Source organism: Oncorhynchus clarkii, chromosome 23 (genome assembly GCF_045791955.1).
Source record: "Oncorhynchus clarkii lewisi isolate Uvic-CL-2024 chromosome 23, UVic_Ocla_1.0, whole genome shotgun sequence".
Lineage (NCBI taxonomy): Eukaryota > Metazoa > Chordata > Actinopteri > Salmoniformes > Salmonidae > Oncorhynchus > Oncorhynchus clarkii.
In genome coordinates this window covers 36,975,951-37,001,330 of record NC_092169.1, presented here as the reverse complement: position 1 = coordinate 37,001,330, position 25,380 = coordinate 36,975,951, and the positions used below count along the sequence as shown (strand labels likewise).

The following is a 25,380-nucleotide window of genomic DNA, read 5'->3' as shown; positions in this document are numbered from 1 at the left end:
TGCCCGTTAGCGGTAACATTTCCATCCGTCGTTCAGGGCCCTTCTCTATTGGCCCTCTCGTTCCATCGGAATCATTAGTAAGACTATTTTACACCTTCCTGACAACACTGCTGACCAAGTTAACGTCATCTTCCTGTTCCTCTGGTTGCACCTCGATGTTCCCCACCAACCAGAACACCCACCAAATGAGACTGAGGATGATTATGACAGCCCCTGCATAGATTAATAAATTGTGTCAGGATATGTCTGCAACCACCCGGTCAGCAATATGAACACTCCAACTATTTTGTGGACGACCGCAAACCAAAAGGCACATTTACAGTGATCAACTCCCTGATATCTCCTCTCCGCGACCTTCACGTCCTTTACTTATATTTGCGCCATGAAAATGAACGTCAAATCAAATTATTAGTCACATGCGGCGAATGCAACAGTGAAATGCTTACTTATGAGCCCCAAACCAACAGTGCAGTTTAAAAAAAATATGGGTAAGAAATAAAATAAGTAATTAAAGAGCAGCACTACCCTCTGTTGTGCCTTGCAGTCGGAGGCCGAGCAGTTGCCATACCAGGCAGTGATGCAACCAGTCAGGATGCTCTCGATGGTGCAGCTGTATAACCTTTTGAGGATCTGAGGACCCATGCCAAATCTTTTCAGTCTCCTGAGGGGGAATAGGTTTTGTCGTGCCCTCTTCACGACAGTCTTGGTGTGCTTGGACCATGTTAGTTTGTTGGTGATGTGGATGCCAAGGAACTTGAAGCTTTCAACCTGCTCCACTACAGCCCCGTCCATGAAAATGGTGGCGTGCTAGGTCCTCCTTTTCCTGTAGTCTACAATCATCTCCTTTGTCTTGATCACGTTGAGGGAGAGGTTGTTGTCCTTGCACCACACGGTCAGGTCTCTGACCTCCTCCCTATAGGATGGTGTTGGAGTCGTGCCTGGCCATGTAGTCATGAGTGAACAGGGAGTACTGGAGGGGACAGAGAACACATCCCTGAGGGGCCCCCATGTTGAGGATAAGCGTGGGGGATGTGTTGTTACCTACCCTTACCACCTGGGGCCAGCCCATCAGAAAGTCCAGGATCCAGTTACAGAGGGAGGTGTTTAGTCCCAGGGTCCTTAGCTTAGTGATGAGCTTCGAGGGCACTGTGGTGTTGAACGCTGAGCTGTAGTCAATGAATAGCATTCTCACATACAGTTGAAGTTAGAAGTTTACATACACTTAATTTTTCAACCACTCCACACATTTCTTGTTAACAAACTATAGTTTTTGCAAGTCGGTTAGGACATCTACTTTGTGCACGGTGTGCTCAGTCCTGTTTTTCCTGTAGACCACAAATCATTAATTTTCAAAAGTTCTTTAGGGTCCAGAAAGTCATGTCATTTCCAAAAGTGGTGGATTCAGGTCGGTACACAGGTGTTGTGCACTGAAGCCTTTGGTCTGTTGGAGAGCTCAGTGCACACTCACAGAGACGCAACATGCTGAAAGCTCACAGTAAAACATTTCTAAGTACTGTAACTTTTGGTTTTCAAGACAGCTTGAAGACATCTTCTTGGATGATACTTTATCATGCAGATATTTAGAAATTATTTTAACGTCCATTTAAAATAGGCAAGGAATGGTCTTTTCTGAAGTTGCCTCGAGATCAATAAAGGCAGCTGAATACCTGACAGATGCAGTCTATTCAGAAACATCCAAGTGTCTCTAAGTTTTAAAAAAGTATATTATTTAAGACAATCAGGATCCAACCACACTATTCCAACAGAATGTGATGAATTAATTCCAGCCCAATACATGCTGATGGGCCTGCTCCTGACCCCCAGATCCAACTGTCTCTGCTTGAGCTTCATGACGGGTATCAGGACCAGCCCCACCACACACATCATCCTCATGGAAAGGTAGACCAGGGCAGTGGCATGTTGGGTGTACTCACACTAGAGTGGAGGAACAGCACTGCACCCAGCATCAGGGCTCCCATCACCATGACTGGTTTGTGGATGTAGGCCCAGCGATGTGGTTCTGGACACAGGATTCTCCTCACATAATCTTGTTCTATAACACCATCCTCATAAGGATGCTGCAATGACTGTCTTGTCAGACTCCGCCCTCAAGTGACAAGCTGCCCTTACGGAACTGACCTTTTCGTTAAAGTGAACGAGGTGAATACAGTTTGCATCTCACCTCATGAATTAACATGTATACTTTTCCTTCTGCAATATAATTGTTTTGTCTTTAGATGCTCTTATCCAGTGAGTTGTCATATGCACTGAATACTTACAGGAGCAATTAGTTGTGCTTTCCTCAAGGGCAGACTTTTTCACCTAGTCGGCCCCGGGATTCAAACCAGCAACCTTTGTTACTGGCACAATGCTCTTAACCACTAGGCTACCTGTTTACTGACCGCAGCACCCCTACTAATACTTATGGACAGCAGCCTCCCTACTTACGTGAGCCTGACAGCTCTTCAATTCCTAAAGTTCACTCCACCCGGTTAACCACACCAAATAGGGCGGGGGTCATTCAATACTAGAGATGTGGACCCTAGTAGGCATGGATTGTCAACTCACTAACTCCAGCAGCTTTGAAATTCATGTGAAAGTGAACAATTAACTTGGCATCAAATGGCCATTACAGAAATTATATTTCAAGAATTTGTGTTGATCGTGAGTAAGACCACTAGTCTGATAGAAGAGCACTCTACAGTGAACCCAGTCTGATATTAGAAAAGTACATTTGGCCTGTAAGGATCAGGCAGCAGCCGCACGGACTGTTCATCAACAATAGCCTTGTCATCCGACAGACTACTGTATTTGGACTGAGTTCACCATGGTAAACACCACTCAAGGCTAATGCATCAGGAACCACTAAAAGCCTGATTTAATTGGTTTGCATCACATACAAATCTTATTTACTAAATATTGACAGTGAGCCCATTTTGTATAAGAAATTAGACAACATACTTCAGTCGTTTTTTAAATTTATAAGTTGAGTTTACACATTACATTAAACAAAACCCTTTGAGGCAGTCAGACAATTACAGCTCATTTGAGTTTGTCCTTGGATCAATTCAACAAACTGAAACGTTAACAGTTCTATATTTATAAACAAGTCCTTTATAATCAGTGATGAAGTCAGAGTTCCATGTAGAGAAAGGGGGAGTAATACAGACATTAATGGATAGGAACGCTTTTTTCATTGAGTTGTCAAGACAAAAGTCATCGAGATTGAGGCACTTTCCTTTAAGCAGCCTTCTTGGTCCTTTTGCTTTTTCTTCTCATAGCCTTCTTCCCCCCTGTCGGGTTGGGTGCCTTCTTCCCCCCTGTCGGGTTGGGTGCCTTCTTCCCCCCTGTCGGGTTGGGTGCCTTCTTCCCCCCTGTCGGGTTGGGTGCCTTCTTCCCCCCTGTCGGGTTGGGTGCCTTCTTCCCCCCTGTCGGGTTGGGTGCCTTCTCAAGTCCCTTCTTGGTCTGCTTCTACCAGCATCAGAGAGAGGAGCAATCCATTAGCACAGTACTGAGAGGAGTCTGTAGATACATTAGTCATTTAGCATATACTTTTATCCAGAGCAAATTAGTGCAATCATCTTTAAGAAAGCTAGGTTAGGCAACCACATGAATAGAAAGTACATTTCTTCAATAACAGCCATCAGTAAAATCAGAGCTGGGGGGGGGGGGATTATTTAAGATACTGTTCGTAGAGGTAGGTTTTCTGATGTTTCAGAAGATGGGCAGGGACTGCTATCCTAGCTTCAGGGGGAAGCTGTTTCCACCACTGGCGTGCCAGGACAGAGGAGATTGGACTGATACAAAGTGTCAAATAACCTCCAGTCTGTCAGTGTTCCCAGGGAGTGAACAGGGACAGCACAAAAAGGACACTGCTCCCCCGCCTCACTGGAATGAGGTTCATGCAACACTGGATTTAAGCCAAAATTCATACAGAGAGTGAACCAGGTTACAAACCAGTGCACAGACAAGTCAGCAAATATGTAATTTGACAAAAACATTCGGTATGACACGTGGTACAGACCTCCAGTTTAGCTTTTTTGCTTGGCGGTACTATGGGAACAAGCTGTGGAATCTCTTCCTCTACTTCAGCACCTGTGTTTTTTTCTGTAGACTTCTGTTTGCTTGCAGTTTTCTGAAATTCACAAAAAAAGGTTATAGGTATTCTTTATGAGCAGGAGGATGTGGAGGAAGACCTGTCTATATATATGAAATTGACCTCCGTAGCCCATACATGGCACTAGGGGCTATTTTTATTTGACCTTTAACTAGGCAAGTCAATTAAGAACAAATTCTTATTTTAAATGACAGCCTAGGAATAGTAGGTTAACTGCCGTGTTCAGGGGCAGAACGACAGAGGTTTACCTTGTCGGCTCAGGGATTCGATCTTGCAAGCTTTCGGTTACAAGTCCAACACTAACCACTAAGCTCCCTGCCGCCCCGCTATGTTTATGTTCCCAGAGAGTGAACAGGGAGACGGCACAAAAAGGACAGCTCCCCTGCCTCACTGGAATGAGGTTCATATAGCACTGGATTTAAACCTAAAATCATACTGAGTGTAAACCAGGTTCCGAACCAGTGCAAAGACAAGTCCTTAGAAAGATTTAGTTTGACAAAAATAGGTCACTTCAATTATAATCTTAAAATACTACTTACAAGCATTTGTGTGTAGCACTCCTACCTTGGCATCCATGGCTGCGCGGGCCTGTTTCTTTGTCTCCTCTAAGAGGGTCAGGTGGTTCATGTTAGAGGTGTAGATGGGCAGAGCTACTGATGACTGGCTCTTCAGGTGGATGATCTTTATCAATGGTCCTTTCTGCAAAGCAGCAAGACCGCAGCCATCTAGTCTCAAACGTGTACTTTCACGCATACCTTTTTAGGTTAACTTCATTTATGTGATTAACTTTTTGGCTGTACCATTAAATCATTGCCATCCTGTGTATAGCATCTGATTGTGGCCTCTTGTCAAGGGCCTTGATTTGTTGGGGTGAGGGGGCACATGGGTTTAATCCCTATGCTATAAAGAGCAGGCAATAAGCTTAATGTACCAGTACTATAGACCTAGTAAACTCACCCCAGACAACAGCTGGGCCCAAACGTTTATTTAACATTGTGTATAACTGACATTATCGTATAATAAAAGTGTAAATATCTGTAGTGACAGTCAGTCGTGAGCTCAGGAGGATCCCTGGCAGCAAACTCACCATGCGTAGTTTGGTCACAATGGTGCTAACAGCCGAGTCGATATTCTCTGCTATTTCATCTGCAGCCATCCCAGAGTGGGCCACACGAGCCATGCTAAAACAAACAATTACATGATACAAAAGGCAGTGTGAATGAATTCTATGAACACTATTAGACACTTGCCAATTTGTGTCAAAGTCGTAGAGACAGACTCCAATAGAGAGGGAGGTCCGTCTGGATATACTTTGAGTCACTATGGCACCATCATTGCCCATGTCCAACACAGACAGGAGGACAGGGTTTGCTGGGGTGCAGTTATTCATCAAGTCAAGCTTGGAGCAGGCCTCACCAGCAGCAGCCTTTCTTAGAAATGGAGACGGTTGTTCCCTGGATGGTTCGCTGGATATCTACGGCCAGCTTCTTGCTCCGCAGGTTTACTGACAAAGGCTCCCTAAGCAGAGGAGAGGAAACACTACATTAGAACAACAGAAGGGCTGGCTTGAAGGCACATTTCAACTTAAGTGATTTGATGCCTTTCAAGGCCAGGGAACAGCACTTGGGGCTATGTTGATGTTCCCAGAGAGTGAACAGGGAGACAGCACAAAAAGGACACCGCTCCCCTGCCTCACTGGAATTAGTTTCATATAGCACTGGATTTAAACCTAAATTCATACAGAGTGTAAAACAGGTTCCGAACCAATGCAAAAATAAGTCTAAATAGATTTAATTTGACTAAAATAGACAAGTTGATCAACCAATAGAACACATTTACAAGCGTACTTTTTCCTCTCGTAAAAGTGCTTGCCAATGTGTGAGGACAGCAGGCGGCGAACACGGTCGTCTGACAGGAACATGTCAAAATTCCCCAGCAGCCTTCTTTTGGCCTCAAAGGGCTTGTACTCAGTCTTCAGCATTTTGTAAGGGATCACCTATAGAAAGACAGGTATATGCCTGGGTGAGTTGAGTCATGCACCAACAAGTAAAGGAGCATATCAAAAAACAAGAAGCTCTGATCATTAATACATGCGTATACAGTATGACAGTAGGTAACTGTGTAAAAGCTGTAGAGACAGACTCCAATAGAGAGGGAGGTCCACCTGGATATACTTTGAGTCACTATGGCACCATCATTGGCCATGTCCAACACAGACAGGAGGACAGGGTTTGCTGAGGTGCACTTATTCACATTGGATGACCAAACACTAGTTACAGACTAAAGTAAATCAGATGAGATGCATTTGAGGATGAGGTAAGCACTTCGGGTGTCTAGAAAATCAATAATAATAACTAATATTATTGGTGTTAGTTAGTAATACCTCTGTGACATTCTTGACCCCTCTCTCAGCCAGCAGTTTCTTGTAGAACCTCTGGGTCTGGTCAGGGGTCATGTTGGGCTCATCTCTGGTGAAGAGACAAACCTCATCTGTGTCGGTCCGGATGCCATGAGGCAAGGGGCTGAGGGAGAAACAGAGGACTTGTGGTTATTACTGGACAGTTTCACCACTATACTGCAGGACAAGGGGTTAATTGCTCCACACATTCAATGTATTTTCCCATAGCTATGCCTGTATTATGTAACCATGTTGGTTTGTAGCTCTGGACAGTGTTGGCAGAGGGACTCACATGCGGATGGTCTGGGCCTGCTTGGGGATTTTCCATAGTGTAAAGAGGAGGGATAGGTGTTGACTCTCGTCCAGGAGCAGAGAGTCTGGGGTAGACTTAGTCTTCAGGAAAGCCAGCAGTGCTTGAACTGCTTTCTTCACCTGGGAACACAGTGAGAAGTTATGAAGAAATGTAAAAACAGTGACAAATTAATCTGTAATTTTGTTCAAATAGACAACACATTGACCAAATGCAAATAACCTGCCGCATTAGGTTAACTAGTTAAGTTACACAAATCGTCCTGAACAAGTCAGCACAGATGAGAAAGCGAACGATAGCTAGCCAACGTTACAACTTTTTCCCATTTTAACCTACAAAAGTCGGACTAGTAAAAGGGTCGATATTTTTCCAACGACAGTTGTACCAAGAACCAATGGAAGGAGTTGTAGAATACTCCGAAAGTGTGTTCACCGCGTTTCCAGTTAAGACACAGAAAATAAGTGACTTGCCTCGTGTTGCGAACTATCCGACCGCACAAGCTAACGCTAGCTAGCTTGCTATCCAGCTGGTTGCTAGCTCCAAAGAAAGCTGGCTTACAAAACATAACCTACTGATATCACCCCGCTTTTCCTGGCATCCATATAACTACACTTTTGTTAAAGAAGACATTATCAAAGTGATTTTAGACATTACCTGTACCCGGTCCAGCGCCAACTCCTCAGGTTTGTCTGCCATGCTTCTTCACGTGTTTTATCCGGGGTAACGCATGCGCATATCGATTGGCTCACGTCACTCTTGTAATTGAAACTTCCCAACTTTATTTGCGAACAGTTTGAGGACAATTCAAAAAGGTCACTAGTTACCACCGCCACAAAGTCATAAACCCCGCCCATTTCTACAATTTGATCGGATTTAAACCTAACCTCAACCCCTCTGCTAACCTTAACCATACATTTAAACCAATTTTGACTTTGTGGCTGTGGTAACCAGTGGAAACCATTCCGAAAGACCAAATGAACTTTGTAAGAAATGGAGAAAAACAGAGCCTTTAATTTTTTTTCTCTCAGTTTGATACTTTATTTTCATTGTTGTTGATTAGTAACATGACAACACACGTTCACAACAGGAACCATGTTTGTTTGATTGTGTGCGTGTGAACATACCAGATTAGGATTTTGGTATGGCGATACCTACAACCAAAATATTACCATTTTGGTATAATATTTTGGATTTGAATGCGTATAACAAGCTAATTATGGTCCAAACATGATGTAACCGGATGCAACGCTAGTCCCTTCCTTTCCAAACGAAGTAACAACGCATACATTCCCATTTCCAAAACAAAAGGTGGACCAGCACAGAGTGAGATTGGCCTGGGAAAGGGTAGTGGCTACATTAGTGGCATAGCTGAGCTCTCAATATGAGAAAGCTGACACACTGGACTTGTCTTTCATTAACATTGTTCATCATAAAAACTGATTCAGTCACTTTTTAAAGTTTCTTCTTTATTTTCAAACATGATTTGTTCTCCTCCTCATCTTCAACAGATAGTGTGGTATGTAAGAGGGGGTGGCTGGCTAGGTAGGCGTCAGCAGCTTCCTCCTCTTTCATGACAACTGTCCCAGGATTCCATGCTGCTTCACATTAGTCCTTCTCTGGTACCAGCTTCAGCACTTTGCCAATAGCAATGGTTTTGCCTGAAAAGGGAGACAATTCCATACTTATAAAAACGTTTAATACTCCATTTGCCACTGGTTTTGTTGTTTAAAGCTTTCTCCTATTTCATCAATAGAAACAAAACATGGTATAAAACAATCCCACAGTAACACACACACAACCTTCATCTCGTAGGGTGAACCTCCCCATCTGTGGGAAGTCTTTGAAGGTCTCGAGGCAGATGGTTCCAGCACAACGTAGCCGGGCGATGCACACCTGGTCCTGTTTGACAAAGCGAGGTCGCGTCTTGCTCTTCTCACCGGTCTTCTTGTCCACTAGACAGATTAAGGCCTGAGGAGAGAATTGACTTGAATACAGGTTTATTTACTAATGAACATTATTCACTGACAGAGAAGATACCTGTGGTGGGTAGGCTATACTTGGATAGAGACCCGGTTGGGTTAGGAGACGTTAACAAGCTAATGTAACTTAGTAACTCACTGTGATAAGGTTAGGGGTTGTTAACAAGTTAATGTAACTTAGTAACTCACTGTGATTTGTACTTCTTCAATACAGGTGTGGATGTGTAGGACTGCGTTGTAACCTGGGCAGATGATGGATTTATGCTCAATGATGACAATCTGAAAACAAAGTATTTAAAAAAAATAAGTACTGGAGTTTACATACAGTTGAAGTTGGAAGTTTACATATACCTTGGCCAAATACATTTAAACTCAGTTTTCCACAATTCCTGACATTTAATTCTAGTAAAAAGTCCCTGTCTTAGGTCAGTTTGGATCACCACTTTATTTTAAGAATGTGAAATGTCAGAATAATAGTAGAGAGAATGATTTATTTCAGCTTTTATTTCTTTCATCACGTTCCCAGTGGGTCAGAAGTTTACATACACTCAATTAGTATTTGGTAGCATTGTCTTTAAATTGTTTCTTGGGTCAAACGTGTCGGGTAGCCTTCCACAAGCTTCCCACAATAAATTGGGTGAATTTTGGCCCATTCCTCCTGACAGAGCTGGTGTAACTAGGTCAGATTTGTAGGCCTCCTTGCTCACACATGCTTTTTCAGTTCTGCCCACACATTTTCTATAGGATTGTGGTCAGGATATTGTGATGGCCACTCCAATACCTTGACTTTGTTGTCCTTAACTTGTTGAGTGTAGGGGGCAGATTTTGATTTTTGGATGAAAAACATACCCATATGAAACTGCCTATTTCTCAGGCCCAGAAACTAGAATATGCATATAATTGTCAGATTAGGATAGAAAACTCTAAAAATATTGTCTGTGAGTATAACAGAACTGATATTGCAGGCGAAAACCTGAGGAAAATCAAACCAGGAAGTGGCTTCTATTTTGAAAGCTCCATGTTCCATAGCCTGCCTTCGCTCCATTTAAAGGGATATCAACCAGATTCCTTTTCCAATCACTTCCTCAAGGTGTCAGTCTTTATACATAGTTTAGACACATGCCCCGTTGTGACCGCTCGAGCCTGTGGATTTCTGAAAATAACGCACCAAACAAATTGAGGTATTTTGGATATAAAAATAATCTTTATGGAACAAAAGGAACATTTATTGTGTAACTGGGGGTCTCGTGAGTGAAAACATCTGAAGATCATCAGAGGTAAGCGATTTAATCTATTGGTTTTCTGACTTTCGTGACCAATCTACTTGGCTGCTAGGTGTTTGTAATATTTTGTCTACTGAGAGAGATGTTCTTACATAAACGCTTGTTATGCTTTCGCCGAAAAGCTGTATTGAAATCTAACACGCCAGGTGGATTAACAACAAGCTAAGGTGTGTTTTGCTATATTGCACTTGTGATTTCATGAAAATTAAATATGTTTAGTAATTTAATTTGAATTTGGTGCAGCGGGTGGTGATGAAAATTATCCCGCTAACGGGATGGGTTGCGTCAAGAAGTTAAGCTATTTTGCTACAACTTTGGAAGTATGCTTGGGGTCTTTGTCCATTTGGAAGACCCATTTGCGACCAAGCTTTAACTTCCTGACTGATGTCTTGATGTTGCTTCAATATATTCACATAATTTTCCTCATCATGATACTATCTATTTTGTGAAGTGCGCCAGTCCCTCCTGCAGCAAAGCACCGCCACAACATGATGCTGCCACCCCCGTGCTTCACGGTCCGATGGTGTTTATACTTGCGTACTATTGTTTGTACAGATGAACGTGGTACCTTCAGGCATTTGGAAATTGCTCCCAAGAATGAACCAGACTCGTGGAGGTCTACAATTGTTTTTCTGAGGTCTTGGCTGATTTCCTTTGATTTTCCCATGATGTCAAGCAAAGAGTCACTGAGTATGAAGGTAGGCCTTGAAATACATCCACAGATACACCTCCAATTGACTCAATGATGTCAATTAGCCTATCAGAAGCATCTAAAGCCATGGTATCATTTTCCGGAATTCTCCAAGCTGTTTAAAGGCACAGTCAACTTACTGTATGTAATCTTCTGACCCACTGGAATTGTGATACAGTGAAATAATCTGTCTGTAAACAATTGTTGTAAAAATGACTTGTGTCATGCACAAAGTAGATGTCCTAACCAACTTGCCAAAACTATAGTTTGTTAACAAGAAATTTGTGGAGTGGTTGAAAAACAAGTTTTAATGACTCCAACCTAAGTGTATGTAAACTTCCAACTTCAACTGTATTTAGTCAACCCAACCTACCATCGCTATCATTTAGCATTTCCCTGATGCAGTGTATCTTTGTAAACTAATCCTAGACAATGATAACATATGCCATTTATTTAGCAGAAGCTTTTATCCAAAGCAATTTACAGTCATGTGTGCATACACTGTACATTTTACGTACGGGTGGTCCGAGAATGGAACCCACTATCCTGGCATTGCAAGCGCCATGCTCTACCAACCGATCTAAAATTACCTTAGTCATGTCCTAAGGAACGTAGCCTACCTGAGCGTCAAAAGTGCGTCCGGAGTGGCAGAGGTTCTCAGCATTACAGAGGATGAAGCCAGGCAGGATCTCCTCCTCCTCGATGCCCTTCAGCCTTAGCTTCAGGTTCTCTCCAGGAACAGCTTCATCTGTCTCCACCTCGTCAGACAGCAGGCTCAGCACCTCCACTGTATGCTGGGGGTGGGGATAACACATCACATGTATCATAGTGCTGTATATACACCGAGTATACAAAAAAAACTATTATCCCTTATTGACGTCACTAAATCCACTTCAAATCAGTGTAGATGAAGGGGAGGAGACAGGTTAAAGAAGGATTTTTAAGCCTTGAGACAATTGAGACATGGATTGTGTATGTGTGCCATTCAGAGGGTGAATGGGCAAAACAGATTTAAGATCCTTTGAACAGGGTATGGTAGTAGGTGCCAGGTGCACCAGTTTGAGTGTGTCAAGAACTGCAACGCTGCTGGGTTTTCACACTCAACAGTTTCCTGTGTGTATCAAGAATGGTCCACCACCCAAAGGACATCCAGCCAACTTGACAACTATGAGAAGCATTGGAATCAACATGAGCCAGAATCCCTGTGGAACGCTTTTAACACCTTGTAGAGTCCATGCCCCGATGAATTGAGGCTGTTCTGAGGGCAAAAGGGGGTGCTAATCAATATTAGGAAGATGTTCTTAATGTTTTGTACACTCAGTGTATATGTTATACAACAAGTAATATATTAGTAATCTTAAAATCGCAAGATAAACTGGGGCTGGGAAGGGAAATATAACATTAGAACCTGAAGTAAAGTATTTAACACAGATGCGTACATGTTGGAGAATCCAAACCTGAAGTGCATGGTAATGTTGGAAGTCTGGAGTCACTTTTACAATTTAAAGATACATTATTTAGCAGACGTTTTTCTGCAGAGCATCTGCCAAAGGAATTAAAAAGTACATGTAAATTGTGAAGGGGTCTCCTGTACACTTGTGTAATGTATACTCTCCAGGACAGATGAATGACCTATGGAGAGCCTTACCCTGTTAGGCATCATGACCAGCTGCTGGGCTTTGGCAATGAACCCAGATTCCAGCTTCCCCAGGATCACAGTGCCCATATCCTGAACACAGAGCACCACCAAGACCAGGTTAAAGGTTATTCTACCAGTTTGAGATTGGGAGATCGATCCCCGGCCGAGTCATACCACAGACTGTAAAAATGGTACCCTATGAGTCTCTGCTCGGCACTCAACATTAAGGAGACAGTTTGGGGGGGGAAGGTGCTGCGGTAGACTAGTGTCCTGTCCAGGGGCTGTTGTACATGTACGTCAAGCTGCCTCACGCTACAGAAACAGAAGATAGGCTCCAGCCCCTATGAGCCGGTCCGGCTCAAAGCTACTTACTTACTACAAGTTAAAGAAGATTGTATTATTACACTACATCCTTTGTTTCCTTTCTCATCCTCTACTCCGATCTAAGAGGTTTTTATAAACCTCGGAGAGTGGGGTCACGGCCAGGGTTTGTCATTATCAACAGCAACCCTGGAGCAATTAGGGTTAAGTGCCCTGCTTAAGGGCACAGAAAGATCTTTCACCTTTTTGGCTCGGGAATTAGGGGTTCTGATGGTGCTTAAATCCACAAAATTAGTCAACTAGGCCTTTATTACCCCTGTATTAGCAGAGACAAATGCTCATCAACACCCCCCTCAGTTAAAGGAAGTGGTACTAAGGGTTAGGAAGGACACTGCAGTTTACTACGGATTCTGCTCACACCAGGTTACCATAGAAAATTAGCACTTATATTGAATTAATAAAAAAACTAAAACAGATTCTGTCTAGTCAATTAAAATGGTTGTTTCTTTTCTCTTCTATGCTCCCACCTAAGATGACTTCATTGAGTGTACTACCGTCTAGCGCTAAGCTGTTGATCCCCACTGCCAGCTAGTCTAACAACCTAACCAGCCGCCCATTAACTGGACCGTAATCCCATTATATCAACTGAATAGCAGATCTAGTTAGAGCTCCTGGGTTTCATAACACCCCTCTTACACAACCACAGCAGTGTGTGTGTGTGTGTGTGTGCGGAAGACCTGCTGAGAAAGCTATACAATATAGTTTCCTTCCTTCTAACCTGTTCCAAAACACCTGCTGGTGAAACCGGTGCCTGAAAGCTAAATTATCTTGTGGAGAAAATGGCTGTGCTCTGCTGTCCTTGGCTACAGTAGGGAGGACTTGGAAGGACACCCAGAACGGAACAGAGGGCCTCATCTGGATGTGATGTGGGAAGGCCAGTGTGTGTGTAGGTAGCAGCTGCACAGTGCTGCATTATCTTTGTCGTTTAGCAGTCATTTCATAAGCCATTGTCAAACTCTCAGATAATGTATTCATAATGGATTATTAATTACTACAGAATAAGATGGAGTGGTTAAAAATTATGCAAGTTATACTGTTGAGTGCAATACAGAGCTAGAGATATGTAACTGGGATAACTCATGACGGCAGTTGAGCTCACCTTGTATTTGTCTACGATGGGTAATCTGACAGGGCCATCTGTGATTCTGTTGAAGCTTGGCAGGCTGTCCAGATGTGGGATGAAAGGCAACCCCCTGGCAATGAAGAACGACTGGGACAATCAATTATTATCTTTTCTAATAATACATTTATGGATTATCAATTATTATGGGGACAGAGAGAACTTTGATAGCTTCATAGAAGTTAGCAGAGCTGTTTTATGGAGGAGGAAAAAATATACATTGATTTGATGGACTGTTATGAAAATAAAGACTTGACAAGCAACCGCCACTCAGCACCACCAGAGGGATTGACTTTCGTGTACAGTTGAAGTCGGAAGTTTACATACACCTTGGCCCTATACATTTAAACTCAGTTTCACAATTCCTGACATTTAATCCTAGTAAAAATTCAGTTTTAGGTCAGTTAGGATCACCACTTTATTTTAAGAATGTGAAATGTCAGAATAATAGTTCAATGACTTATTTCAGCTTTTATTTATTTTATCACATTCCCAGTGGGTCAGAAGCTGACATACACTCAATTAGTATTTGGTAGCATTGCCTTTAAATTGTTTAACTTGGGTCAAACTTTTCAGGTAGCCTTCCACAAGCTTCCCACAATAAGTTGGGTTAATTTTGGCCCATTCCTCCTGACAGAACTGGTGTAACCGGTTTTTAAGCCTCCTTGCTTGCACACTCTTTTTCAGTTGTGCCCACACATTTTCTATATGATTGAGGTCAGGGCTTTGTGATGGCCACTCCAATACCTTGACTTTGTTGTCCTTAAGCCATTTTGCCACAACTTTGGAAGTATGCTTGGGGTCATTGTCTATTTGGAAGACCCATTTGCAATCAAGGTTTAAGTTCCTGACTGATGTCTTGAGATGTTGCTTCAATATATTCACATAATTTTCCTCCTCATGATGCCATCTATTTTGTGAAGTGCACCAGTCCCTCTTGCAGCAAAGCACCCCCACAACATGATGCTGCCACCCCCGTGCTTCACGGTTGGGATGGTGTTCTTCGGCTTGCAAGCCTCCTCCTTTTTCCTCCAAACATAATGATGGTCATTATGGCCAAACAGTTCTATTTTTGTTTCATCAGACCAGAGGACATTTCTCCAAAAAGTACGATCTTTGTCCCCATATGCAGTTGCAAACCATAGTCTGGCTTTTTCATGGCGTTTTTGGAGCAGTGGTTTCTTCCTTGCTGAGCGGCCTTTCAGGTTATGTGGATATAGGACTCGTTTTACTGTGGATATAGATACTTTTGTACTGGTTTCCTTCAGCATCTTCACAAGGTCCTTTGCTGTTGTTCTGGGATTGATTTGTACTTTTCACACTAAAGTACGTTCTGTCTCCTAGAGATGGACATGTCTCCTTCCTGAGCAGTATGATGGCTGCGTGGTCCGATGGTGTTTATACTTGCGTACTATTGTTTGTGCAGATGAACGTGGTACCTTCAGGCGTTTGGAAATTGCTCCCAAGGATGAACCAGACTTGTGGAGGTCGACAATTTTTCTGAGTTCTTGGCTGATTTCTTTTGATTTTCCTATGATGTCAAGCAAAGAGGCACTGAGTTTGAAGGTAGGCCTTGAAATACATCCACAGGTACACCTCCAATTGACTCAAATTATGTCAAATTGCCTATCAGAAGCTTCTAAAGCCATGACATAATTTCCTGGAATGTTCCAAGCTGTTTAAAGGCACAGTCAACTTAGTGTATGTAAACTTCTGACCCCCTGTAATTGTGATACAGTGAATTATTGTCACACCCTGACCATAGTTTACTTTGTGTATTTCTATGTTTTGGTTGGTCAGGGTGTGAGCTGGGTGGGCATTCTATGTTTCATTGTCTAGTTTGTCTATTTCTATGTCTGCCCTGATATGGTTCTCAATCAGAGGCAGGTGTTAGTCATTGTCTCTGATTGGGAACCATATTTAGGTAGCCTGTTTGGTGTTGGGTTTTGTGGGTGATTGTCCTTAGTGTCCTGATGTCCTTGTTCTGTGTTAGTTTACACAAGTATAGGCTGTTTTGGTTTTCGTTACGTTCATTACGTTTATTGTTTTGGTAGTGTTTGTGTTTAGTGTGTTTTTTCATTAAACATGAATCGTAATCTACACGCCGCATTTTGGTCCGACTCTCCTTCAGATAAAGAAAACCGTGACAGAATCACCCACCACAACAGGACCAAGCGACGTGGTAACGGGAGACAGCAAAGGCAGCAGCAGGAGCAGCGAAAAAAGGATTTTTGGACTTGGGAGGAAATCCTTGACGGGAGAGGACCCTGGGCTAAACCAGAGGAATGTAGCCGCCCCAAGGAGCAACAAAAGGAGGAATGGACATTGTAAAAGGAATTATTCGGAGAAGGACCCTGGGATCAGCCTGGAGAATATCGCCGCCCCACGGAAGAACTGGAGGCGGCGAGAGCTGAGAGGCGCTGGTATGAGGAGGCAGCGCGGCGACGCGGATGGAACCCTGAGAGTCAGCCCCAAAAATGTATTGGGGGGGGGGGCTCACAGGGAGTATGGCTACGCCAGGTAGGAGACCTGGGCAGACTCCCTGTGCTTACCGGGGGGCTAGAGAGACCGGGCAGGCACCGTGTTATGCTGTGGTACGCACGGTGTCTCCAGTGCGGGTGCATAGCCCGGTGCGGTACATTCCAGCTCCGCGTATCGACCGTGCTAGAGTGAGCATCGAGCCAAGTGCCATGAAGCCGGCTCTACGCATCTGGTCTCCAGTGCGTCTCCTTGGGCCGGCTTACATGGTACCAGCCTTGCGCTCGGTGTCTCCGGTTCGCCTGCATAGCCCAGTGCGGGCTATTCCACCTCGCCGCACTGGCAGGGCGACCGTGAGCATTCAACCAGGTAAGGTTGGGCAGGCTCGGTGCTCAAGAGCTCCAGTGCGCCTGCACGGTCCGGTCTTTCCAGTACCACCTCCACACCCCAGCCCTCCGGTAGCAGCTCCCCGCACCAGGCTTCCTGTGCGTGTCCTCGGCCCAGTACCACCAGTGCACGCATCAGGCCTACAGTGCGCCTCGCCTGTCCAGCGCTGCCAGAGCCTTCCTCCTCTCCAGCGCTGTCGGAGTCTCCCGCCTGTCTAGCGCTGTTAGAGCCTTCCTCCTCTACAGCGCTGCCGGAGTCTCCCGCCTGTTCAGAGCCGTCAGTCTGCATAAAGCTGCCAGTGTGCATAGAGCTGCCAGTGTGCATAGAGCTGTCAGTGTGCATAGAGCTGCCAGTCTGCATAGATCTGCCAGTCCGCAAGGAGCTGCCAGTCTGCAGGATGCCGCCAAAGCCGCCAGTCTGCATGGAGCCGCCAGTCTGCATGGAGCCGCCCAGAGCCGCCAGTCAGCATGGAGCCGCCAGAGCCGCCAGTCTGCATGGAGCAGCCAGGGCCGCCAGTCAGCCTGGAGCAGCCAGGGCCGCCAGTCAGCATGGAGCAGCCAGGGCCGCCAGTCAGCATGGAGCAGCCAGGGCCGCCAGTCAGCATGGAGCAGCCAGGGCCGCCAGTCTGCATGGAGCAGCCAGAGCCGCCAGTCTGCATGGAGCAGCCAGAGCCGCCAGTCTGCATGGAGCAGCCAGAGCCGCCAGTCTGCATGGAGCAGCCAGAGCCGCCAGTCTGCATGGAGCAGCCAGAGCCGCCAGTCTGCATGGAGCAGCCAGAGCCGCCAGTCTGCATGGAGCAGCCAGTCAGCATGGAGCAGCCAGAACTGCCAGTCAGCCAGACTCTTCCAGATCTGCCAGTCAGCCAGACTCTTCCAGATCTGCCAGTCAGCCAGACTCTTCCAGATCTGCCAGTCAGCCAGACTCTTCCAGATCTGCCAGTCAGCCAGACTCTTCCAGATCTGCCAGTCAGCCAGATCTGCCAGTCAGCCAGACTCTTCCAGATCTGCCAGTCAGCCAGACTCTTCCAGATCTGCCAGTCAGCCAGACTCTTCCAGATCTGCCAGTCAGCCAGACTCTTCCAGATCTGCCAGTCAGCCAGACTCTTCCAGATCTGCCAGTCAGCCAGACTCTTCCAGATCTGCCAGTCAGCCAGACTCTTCCAGATCTGCCAGACTCTTCCAGATCTGCCAGTCAGCCAGACTCTTCCAGATCTGCCAGTCAGCCAGGGGCCGCCAGTCAGCCAGGAGCAGCCGCCCCTCTGTCCAGAGCTTCCGCCCCTCGGTCCCGAGCTGCCGCCCCTCGGTCCCGAGCGGCCGCCCCTCGGTCCCGAGCGGCCGCCCCTCGGTCCATTGAGAAGAGTTGCCATGGTGAGGAGGCCACGGAAGAGGACAAGGTGGGGGAAGACTATGGTGAAGTGGGGGCCACGTCCAGCACCAGAGCCGCCACCGCGGACAGATGCCCACCCAGACCCTCCCCTATAGGTTCAGGTTTTGCGGCCGGAGTCCGCACCTTGGGGGAGGGGGGGGTACTGTCACACCCTGACCATAGTTTACTTTGTATATTTCTATGTTTTGGTTGGTCAGGGTGTGAGCTGGGTGGGCGTTCTGTTTCATTGTCTAGTTTGTCTATTTCTATGTCTGCCCTGATATGGTTCTCAATCAGAGGCAGGTGTTAGTCATTGTCTCCGATTGGGAACCATATTTAGGTAGCCTGTTTGGTGTTGGGTTTTGTGGGTGATTGTCCTTAGTGTCCTGATGTCCTTGTTCTGTGTTAGTTTACACAAGTATAGGCTGTTTCGGTTTTCTCTTGCCTGTTCATTACGTTTATTGTTTTGGTAGTGTTTGTGTTTAGTGTGTTTTTTCATTAAACATGAATCGTAATCTACACGCCGCATTTTGGTCCGACTCTCCTTCAGATAAAGAAAACCGTGACAATTATAAGTGAAATAATCTGTCTGTAAACAATTGTTGGAAAAATGACTTGTCATGCACAAAGTAGATGTCCTAACCGACTTGCCAAAACTATAGTTTGTTAACAATACATTTTTGGAGTGGTTGAAAAACAAGTTTTAATGATTCCAACCTAAGTGTATGTAAACTTCCGACTTCAACTGTACTTTCTGCAGAGAACTGAGCGGAGGTTGACTTACGTGTACTTTCTGCAGAGAACTGAGCGGAGGTTGACTTACGTGTACTTTCTGCAGAGAACTGAGCGGAGGTTGACTTACGTGTACTTTCTACAGAGAACTGAGCGGAGGTTGACTTACGTGTACTTTCTGCAGAGAACTAATGGGAGGTTGACTTACGTGTACTTTCTGCAGAGAACTGATGGGAGATTGACTTACGTGTACTTTCTGCAGAGAACTAATGGGAGGTTGACTTACGTGTACTTTCTGCGGAGAACTAATGGGAGGTTGACTTACGTGTACTTTCTGCAGAGAACTGATGGGAGATTGACTTACGTGTACTTTCTGCAGAGAACTAATGGGAGGTTGACTTACGTGTACTTTCTGCAGAGAACTAATGGGAGGTTGACTTACGTGTACTTTCTGCAGAGAACTGATGGGAGATTGACTTACGTGTACTTTCTGCAGAGAACTAATGGGAGGTTGACTTACGTGTACTTTCTGCAGAGAACTGATGGGAGATTGACTTACGTGTACTTTCTGCAGGGAACTGAGGGGAGGTTGACTTACGTGTACCATGTGCACTCCTCTATGGGCTCCTTTAGGTTGGCTCCCGTCAGCCCAGAGCAAGGCATGAAGTAGATGTCCTTCTTTGGGTTGAAGCCCACCTTCTTCAGAAATGGCACCAACTTCTCTTTACATTCCTCATACCTGTGGTGGAGAGGGAGGAGGATGGGGTATTTTACTGTGTTAAATATCAATGTTACAATGTTGACTAATTGAGGAACACAATCTCCATTTTTATATCTTTACTATTCTATGACTGTCTGTCATAACCAGCCATGCAGCATGAGGGTCAAACACATTAGATGGGAAACTGTAGACTCTGCATTTGGCTCTCTCTAACAAGATGCATGTGCATTCGGGAAAGTATTCAGAACCCTTGAATTCTTCCACATTTTGTACGTTAGAGCCTTATTCTAAAATGGATCAAATCTTTTTTTAAATCAATCTACACACAATACCCCATAATGACAAAGCGAAAACAGGTTTGTAGAAATATTTGCAAATGTATTACAAATAAAAACTGAAATAACACATTTACATAAGTATTCAGACCCCTTACTCAGCACTTTGTTGAAGCACCTTTAGCAGTGATTACAGCCTCAAGTCTTTTTGGGTATGACGCTACAAGCTTGGCACACCTGTATTTGGGGAGTTTATTCCATTCTTCTCTGCAGATCCTCTCAAGCATTGTCAGGTGGATGGGGAGCGTTGCTGCACAGCTACTTTAAGGTCTCTCAAAAGATGTTCGATCGGGTTCAAGTCCGGGCTCTGGCTGGGCCACTCAAGAACATTCAGAGACTTGGCCACTCCTGCGTTGTCTTGGCTGTGTGCTTAGGGTCGTTGTCCTGTTGAAAGGTGAACCTTCACACCAGTCTGAGGTCCTAAGTGCTCTGGAGCAGGTTTTCATCAAGGATCTCTCTGTACTTTGCTCCGTTCATCTTTCCCTCAGTCCTGACTAGTCTTCCAGTTCCTGCAGCTGGCATAACATCCCCACAGCATGATGCTGCCTCCACCATAGGTATGGTACCAGGTTTCCTCCAGACGTGACACTTGGCATTCAGGTCAAAGAGTTAAATCTTGGTTTCATCAGACCAGAGAATCTTGTTGCCTTTTGGAAAACTCCAAGCGGGCTGTCATGTCATGAGGGGTGGCTTCCATCTGGCCACTGTATCACAATTCCAGTGGGTCAGAAGATTACATACACTAAGTTGACTGTGCCTTTAAACAGCTTGGAAAAATCCAGAAAATTATGTCATGGCTTTAGAAGATTCTGATAAGTGATGTCAATGAACCTGAGTCAATTGGCGGTGTATCTGTGGATGTATTTCAAGGCCTACCATCAAACTCAGTGCCTCTTTGCTTGACATTATGGGAAAATCAAAAGAAATCAGCCAAGACCTCCACAAGTCTGGTTCATCCTTGGGAGCAATTTCCAAACGCCTGAAGGTGCCACGTTCATCTGTACAAACAATAATACGCAAGGATAAACACCATGGGACCGTGCAGCCGTCATACCACTCAGGAAGGAGACGCGCTCTGTCTCCTAGAGATGAACAGACTTTGGTAAGAAAAGTGCAAATCAATCCCAGAAGAACAGCAAAGGACCTTGTGAAGATGCTGGAGGAAACAGGTACAAAAGTATCTATATCCACAGTAAAAGTCCAAATATCGACATAACCTGAAAGGCCGCTCAGCAAGGAAGAAGCCACTGCTCTAAAACCATCATAAAAAAGCCAGACTACGGTTTGCAACTGCACATGGGGACAAAGATCGTACTTGAAATGTCCTCTGGTCTGATGAAACAAAAATAGAACTGTTTGGCCATAATAACCAGCGTTACGTTTGGAGGCAAAAGGGGGAGGCTTGCAAGCCAAAGAAAACCATCCCAACCGTGAAGCACGGGTTGGCAGCATCATGTTGTGGGGGTGCTTTGCTGCAGGAGGGATTGGTGAACTTTACAAAATAGATGGCATCATGAGGAGGAAAATTATGAGATGTTGCTTCAATATATCCACAAGACATCAGTCAGGAAGTCAAAGCTTGGTCGCAAATGGGTCTTCCAAATGGATAATGACCCCAAGCATACTTCCAAAGTTGTGGCAAAATGGCTTAAGGACAACAAAGTCAAGGTATTTTGGAGTGGCCATCACAAAAGCCCTGACCTCAATCCCATAGAAAATTTGTGGGCACAACTGAAAAAGCGAGCAAGGAGGCCTACCAACCTGACTCAGTTACACCAGCTCTGTCAGGAGGAATGGGCCAAAATTCACACTACTAATTGTGGGAAGCTTGTGGAAGGCTACCCTAAACATTTGACACAAGTTAAACAATTTAAAGGCAATGCTACCAAATACTAATTGAGTGTATGTAAACTTCTGACCCACTGGGAATGTGATGAAAGAAATAAAAGCTCAAATAAATTGCTCACTACTATTACTCTGACATTTCACATTCTTAAAATAAAGTGGTGTTCCTAACTGACCTAAGACAGGACATTTTTACTAGGAATAAATGTCAGGAATTGTGAAAAACTGAGTTTAAATGTATTTGGCAAAGGTGTATGTAAACTTCCGACTTCAACTGTACATATGAGATGAGTAACGTTGGATATGTAAACATTATTAAAGTGCTGTTATTTAAAGTGACTAGTGATATCTATTATTTTATTTAAGTGGCCAGAGATTTCAGTCTGTATGTTGGCAGCAGCTTCTCTATGTTAGTTATGGCTGTTTAACAGTCTGATGGCCTAGAGATAGAAACTGTTTTTCAGTCTCTCGGTCCCATCTTTGATGCACCTGTACTGACCTCGCCTTCTGGATGATAGCAGGGGGGAAACAGGCAGTGGCTCGAGTGGTTGTTGTCCTTAATGATCTTGTTGGCCTTCCTGTGACATCAGGTGCTGTAGGTGTCATGGAGGGCAGGTAGTTTGCCCCCGGTGATGCATTGTGCAGACCGCACTACCCTCTGGAGAGCCTTGCGGTTGAGGGAGGTGCAATTGCCGAACCAGGCTGTGATACAGCCCGACAGGATGCTCTCGATTGTGCATCTGTAAAAGTTTGTGAGGGTTTTAGATGACAAGCCAAATTTCTTCAGCCTCCTGAGGTTGAAGAGCCGCTGTTGCGCCTTCTTCACCATGCTGTCTGTGTGGGTGGACCATTTCAGTTTGTCCGTGCTGTGTACGCTGAGGAACTTAAAACTTTCCACCTTCTCCACTACTGTCCCTTCAATGTGGATGGGGGGGGGGGGGGGGGGGGGGTGCTCCCTCTGCTGTTTCCTAAAGTCCACGATCATCTTATTTGTTTTGTTGACGTTGAGTGAGAGGTTATTTTCCTGACACCACACTCCGAGGGCCCTCACCTCCTCCCTGTAGGCTGTCTCGTCGTTGTTGTTAATCAAGCCTACCTCTGTAGCGTCGTCTGCAAACTTGATGATTGAATTGGAAGCGTGCATGGCCAAGCAGTTATGGGTGAACAGGGAGTACAGGAGAGGGCTGAGAACGCACCCTTGTGAGGCCCCAGTGTTGAGGATCAGCGGGGTGGAGATGTTGTTACCTACCCTCACCACCTGGGCGCGGCCTGTCAAAGTCCAGGACCCAGTTGCACAGGGCGGGGTCGAGACCCAGGGTTAATGACGAGTTTAGATGGTACTATGGTGTTAAATGCTGAGCTGTAGTCAATGAACAGCATTCTTACATAGGTATTCCTCTTGTCCAGATGGGACAGGGCAGTGTGCAGTGTGATTGCATTGTCAGTGGACCTATTGGGGCAGTAAGCAAATTGGAGTGGGTCTAGGGTATCAGGTGGAGGCGATATGGTCCTTGACTAGTCTCTCAAAGCACTTCATGATGACAGAAGTGAGTGCAATGAGGAAATAGTCATTTAGTTCAGTTACCTTGGCTTTCTTGGGAACAGGAACAATGGTGGCCATCTTGAAGCATGTGGCGACAACAGACTGGGATAGGGAGAGATTGAATATGTCCGTAAATACACCGGCCAGCTGGTCTGCGCATGCTCTGAGGGAGCGTGTAGGGATGCAGTCTGGGCCGGCAGGCTTGCGAGGGTTAACAAGTTTAAATGTTTTACTCACGTTGGCCACGGAGAAGGAGAGCCCACAGGCTTTGGGAGCGGGTCGTATCAGTGGCACTGTATTGTCCTCAAAGCGAGCAAAGAAGTTGTTTAATTTGTCTGGAAGCAAGACGTCTGTGTCCGCAAAGGAGCTGGTTTTCTTTTTGTAATCCGTGATTGACTGTACTTTGCCACATACGTCTCGTGTTTGAGTCATTTAATTACGACTCTACTTTGTCTCTATACTGACGCTTTGCTTGTTTGATTGCCTTGAGGAGGGAATAGCTGTACTGTTTGTATTCGGTCGTGTTTCCGGTTGCCTTGCCATGATTAAAAGAGGTGGTTCGCACTTTCAGTTTTGCGTGAATGCTGCCATCAATCCACGGTTTCTGGTTAGGGAAGGTTTTAATGGTCACAGAGGGAATGACATCTCCGATTCACTTGCTAATAAACTCACTCACCGAGCCAGCGTATAAGTCAATGTTATTGTCTGAGGCTATCCGGAACATATCCCAATTGATTGTAAGGAATTCGGGTGAACAAAAAAAACTTGAGTTCCTGTATGTTTTTGTGATTTCACCATGAGTTGTTAATCATAAGGCATACACCCCCACCCTTCTTCTTACCAGAGAAATATTTGTTTCTGTCGACTTGATACATATAGAAACAGGTGGCTGTACCGACTCTGACAACATATCCCGAGTGAGCCATGTTTCCATGAAACGGAGAATGTTAGAATCTCTGATGTCTCTCTGGAAGGCAACTTGTGCCCTAATTTCGTCCACCTTGTTATCTAGAGATTGGACATTGGCGAGTAATATGCTCTGAAGCGGTGGATGGTGTCCTCGCCTTCTAAGTCTGACCAGTAGTCCGTTCCGTCTGCCTCTCCTGCTGCGACCACATTTTGGGTCGGCCTCTGGGATGAGATCGCATGTCCGGGGTGAAAGTCTGAACAAAGGATCCGCTTCGGGAAAGACGTATTCCCGGTCGTAATTATGGTAAATTGACATCGCAGAAAACGTTTGACCTCTGTCATTGCCAACAAAGGGTATATATCAAAGTATTGAGATAAACTTTTGTTATTGACCAAATACTTATTTTCCACCATCATTTGCAAATAAATTCATTAAAAATCCTACAATGTGATTTTCTGGATTTTTTTCTCATTTTGTCTGTCATAGTTGAAGTGTACCTATGATGAAAATTACAGGCCTCTCTCATCTTTTTAAGTGGGAGAACTTGTGCAATTGGTGGCTGACTAAATACTCTTTTGCCCCACTGTAGCTAGGTGTGTGCTTTCCAAATCATGTCCAATCAATTGAATTTACCACAGATGTACTCCAATCAAGTTGTAGAAACATCAAGGATGATCAAAGGAAACAGGACTCACCTGAGCTCAATTTCGAGGTTCATAGCAAAGGGTCTGAATACTTATGTAAATAAGGTATCTCTTTTTAATTTTTATTACATTTGCAAAAATTCTAAAAACCTGTTTCGCTTTGTCATTATGGGGTATTGTGTAGATTGATTAAAAAATAAGGCTGAAATGTCACAAAATGTGAACAATGTCAAGGGGTCTTAATACTTTCTGAATGCACTGTACATTGTACTGACTGACCTTTCCAAGCTCCAGTTGACAGTGGGGTCGTCCATCTTGTTGACGAGGACGATGAGGTGTTTGACTCCAGCCGTCTTGGCCAGCATGGCATGCTCCCGCGTCTGACCTCCCTTCTCAAAGCCTGTCTCAAACTCTCCTTTTCTGGCCGAGATCACCTGACCACAACATAGGGTTACGTTAGACTAGCATAAGATAATGATAAACACTAGGGTACTGGGGTATA

At 44.9% G+C, this 25,380-nt stretch overlaps 2 protein-coding genes and 2 non-coding genes across 6 annotated transcripts in view; all 4 read right to left on the bottom strand.

The window, feature by feature from the left end:
- Positions 1 to 2,966: 2,966 nt before the first annotated feature.
- LOC139381122 (ribosomal L1 domain-containing protein 1-like) lies at positions 2,967 to 7,597 on the bottom strand. 2 transcript variants are annotated; one of them, XM_071124419.1, is made up of 9 exons: positions 7,480 to 7,597; positions 6,808 to 6,947; positions 6,501 to 6,639; positions 5,965 to 6,113; positions 5,534 to 5,635; positions 5,205 to 5,298; positions 4,682 to 4,816; positions 4,014 to 4,135; positions 2,967 to 3,511 (listed from the first exon to the last, which is right to left on the bottom strand). In XM_071124419.1, the coding sequence occupies exons 1-9, from the start codon at positions 7,519 to 7,521 to the stop codon at positions 3,481 to 3,483; spliced, it is 954 nt and encodes a 317-aa protein (XP_070980520.1). In that variant the 5' UTR covers positions 7,522 to 7,597; the 3' UTR covers positions 2,967 to 3,480. The 2 variants fall into 2 exon arrangements, with proteins under 2 accessions (XP_070980520.1, XP_070980519.1); XM_071124418.1 differs by having other exon boundaries at positions 2,967 to 3,471; positions 4,025 to 4,135.
- LOC139382069 (small nucleolar RNA SNORA55) lies at positions 5,370 to 5,497 on the bottom strand. The gene has a single exon (XR_011628616.1). It is a non-coding gene; the product is annotated as a small nucleolar RNA SNORA55 (small nucleolar RNA).
- LOC139382070 (small nucleolar RNA SNORA55) lies at positions 6,233 to 6,360 on the bottom strand. Its single transcript, XR_011628617.1, has one exon. It is a non-coding gene; the product is annotated as a small nucleolar RNA SNORA55 (small nucleolar RNA).
- Positions 7,598 to 7,838: 241 nt separating the features above from the next.
- LOC139381061 (eukaryotic peptide chain release factor GTP-binding subunit ERF3A-like) overlaps positions 7,839 to 25,380 on the bottom strand; it is a 22,725-nt gene continuing 5,183 nt past the window's right edge. For both annotated transcript variants that reach the window (XM_071124270.1, XM_071124271.1), the window contains exons 7-14: positions 25,158 to 25,312; positions 19,479 to 19,619; positions 13,898 to 13,991; positions 12,427 to 12,507; positions 11,399 to 11,572; positions 8,994 to 9,083; positions 8,625 to 8,793; positions 7,839 to 8,483 (exon numbers count right to left, since the gene is read on the bottom strand). In XM_071124270.1, the coding sequence (XP_070980371.1) occupies positions 8,431 to 8,483; positions 8,625 to 8,793; positions 8,994 to 9,083; positions 11,399 to 11,572; positions 12,427 to 12,507; positions 13,898 to 13,991; positions 19,479 to 19,619; positions 25,158 to 25,312 (957 nt within the window). In that variant the 3' untranslated portion in view covers positions 7,839 to 8,430. The remainder of the gene's footprint in view (positions 8,484 to 8,624; positions 8,794 to 8,993; positions 9,084 to 11,398; positions 11,573 to 12,426; positions 12,508 to 13,897; positions 13,992 to 19,478; positions 19,620 to 25,157; positions 25,313 to 25,380) is intronic.

What these genes read in the sequence shown, in the direction of transcription:
- LOC139381122 (XM_071124418.1), bottom strand. Translation starts at nt 7,521, where the DNA reads ATGGCAGACAAACCTGAGGAGTTGGCGCTGGACCGGGTACAG. An exon ending in GGGTCAAGAATGTCACAGAG is followed by an intron (nt 6,114 to 6,500) that starts GTATTACTAACT and finishes GTCTTTCTATAG; the next exon opens with GTGATCCCTTACAAAATGCT. An exon ending in CACTTTTACGAGAGGAAAAA is followed by an intron (nt 5,636 to 5,964) that starts GTACGCTTGTAA and finishes TCCTCTGCTTAG; the next exon opens with GGAGCCTTTGTCAGTAAACC.